Here is a 2,328-nt window from a genome sequence, read left to right as displayed (position 1 = left end):
TCATTTTTGTCATTTTTGTAATTTTTGTAATTTTTGTAATTTTTGTCATTTTTGTCATTTTTGTCATTTTTGTCATTTTTGTCATTTTTGTCATTTTTGTCATTTTTGTCATTTTTGTCATTTTTGTCATTTTTGTCATTTTTTGTCATTTCTGTCATTTTTGTCATTTTTGTCATTTTTGTCATTTTTGTCATTTTTGTCATTTTTGTCATTTTTGTCATTTTTGTCATTTTTGTCATTTTTGTCATTTTTGTCATTTTTGTCATTTTTGTCATTTTTGTCATTTTTGTCATTTTTGTCATTTTTGTCATTTTTGTCATTTTTGTCATTTTTGTCATTTTTGTCATTTTTGTCATTTTTGTCATTTTTGTCATTTTTGTAATATTTTTGTAAAATTTTTGTAATATTTTTGTTAGTTTTGTCATTTTTGTCATTTTTGTGAACGTGAACAATTGTGCTTTTGAAAGATCGCTGAATGTAGAAAGAATATTTTTCAGTTTCAAGCCCTTTCAAAGGTCGAAAAATCCTAATTTTACCTATCATATTTCTCAGTGTAACGGATTTGGTTTTCAGCAACGGGCAGCTTTCGATGTTTTTGGGCATAGGCTTTTTCAAGCGATGTTTACCGAAGGCATCAAACAAAAACATTGTTTGTAAACTAACGTCTCTTGGCGCGATCCCGACGGTTCCCATTTCTGTTGAGCATCCGGTTCCGTTAAACCTACCTTCTGTATGGAAACGCCCCGTTACAAATTCCTACCGGAAGACTACGACCATGTGTACGAGCCGGCCGAGGACAGTTTTCTGCTGCTGGATGCCCTGGAACAGGATCTGGACGAGCTGAGAAGTCGACAACCGTCGATATGCCTGGAAGTTGGCCCCGGCAGTGGTATTATCGTAAGTGCTCTAGCGAAATGTTTGGGTTCTCGGGGTCATTTTCTGGGGGTGGATATAAACCCGGCCGCCTGTCGGATGACACGGAAAACAGCGTCGTTGAATGACTGTTTGGTTGATGTAGTTAATGGTGATTTGTTGGGTAGTTTTCGAGATAGTTCCGTAGATTTGCTGGTATTTAATCCACCTTACGTTCCGACAGCTGCCGATGAAGGGCAGCTGGAGGAACAGATTGGCGAGTTTTCTGAGGGTGCCGTTCCATTAGTTCGGTCCTGGGCCGGCGGAAAGGACGGCATGTTGATTACCAAACGACTGTTGGATGATTTGGGACGAATTCTGTCGGCGCGGGGGATATTCTATTTGTTACTGATTAAAGAGAACGATCCGGATTCGGTAATCTGTCATCTGGAGGATAGGGGATTTGATTGTTGTAAAGCAATGGAACGGAGAATACGAGGGGAACATTTGTTTGTGATAAAGATACAGAGAAGGTGAGAAATTAGGATTGAGGTCCTTGTAAATATATGAATAAAATACAATAAGTCAGGAATTTTGTTGAAAATCTGAATTTGTCTTACTTCGAAAGCCAAACATTAAATTGTTTTTCTAATTTAAAAGAAGGATTGTGATCAAATAATCTTTTTTGTCGTTCTTTGTTCTAGTTTTATTGAAACTTTTATTTAAAAATATATTCTAAGTAAAGATAAACTTAACAATTTTAATAAAAAATCCATTTTAAGTTACCTAGCTTTTAAATTATCTCACAGAGTCCTAGTTGTTGGGTATTCTTGGCAAAAATGCTATCTAGTTAGAAATTTTGAATGAAAGTTTGTCAAAAAGTCCACCTGACGTTGAGAATCTCAACTTGAGATTCAACAAAAGTTGTTTTGTTTTTTTTTATTTTTCATCTAAGATATTGTTTTGTTCGATCTTTAGGACACCTATACTAAAGCCTTATCAATGGCACGTAAACTGAATTACGGAAACTCTACCTATATTGATTGATCTCTGCTTTCAATCTGTTATAATGTGGCCCTCAGATCAGGATCAGAGGGGCGAAAGTGCATAAAAGTTAAATTCAAGAAAACATAGGGGTATGTTTTCTGAATTTTCAACCTGCACCAAATAACATTTCAATTATTATTAAGAATCTTTTGGCATTTTTAACTTGAAATAGATAATTGTACACTTTATCTCTTGGACTTTGAGGGCCTCATATGCAATAGGTCGTATTCACCAGTTAAATTTATTACTTAACATTTTCCTTTTTTTGATAGTATTCAGCAATATCCATTCAAATATAGTTAAAGTCGACGGATGTTTTTTTTTCCTAACAATTGTTCAAACTATAAAAAATATTTTACAATCTTTATTTTTCAATTTACCCCCCGCAAACTACTAAAGGCAATGGTTTCAAACTACTTATAAAATAAC

General features: G+C 34.4%; 1 protein-coding gene across 1 annotated transcript; it reads left to right on the top strand.

Moving 5' to 3' along the window:
• The first annotated feature begins 658 nt into the window (after positions 1-658).
• LOC129748486 (methyltransferase N6AMT1) lies at positions 659-1,435 on the top strand. Its single transcript, XM_055743126.1, has one exon. The coding sequence runs from the start codon at positions 733-735 to the stop codon at positions 1,387-1,389; it is 657 nt and encodes a 218-aa protein (XP_055599101.1). The 5' UTR covers positions 659-732; the 3' UTR covers positions 1,390-1,435.
• The last annotated feature ends 893 nt before the right edge of the window (positions 1,436-2,328 follow it).

This window comes from Uranotaenia lowii, chromosome 2 (assembly GCF_029784155.1).
Source record: "Uranotaenia lowii strain MFRU-FL chromosome 2, ASM2978415v1, whole genome shotgun sequence".
In the NCBI taxonomy this organism is placed as follows: Eukaryota; Metazoa; Arthropoda; class Insecta; order Diptera; family Culicidae; genus Uranotaenia; species Uranotaenia lowii.
The sequence above is the reverse complement of the archived record's forward strand: the minus strand, read 5'-3'. Positions and strand labels throughout refer to the sequence as shown.

Coding starts and splice junctions, on each gene's coding strand:
- LOC129748486 (XM_055743126.1), top strand. CDS start 733: ATGGAAACGCCCCGTTACAAATTCCTACCGGAAGACTACGACCATGTG.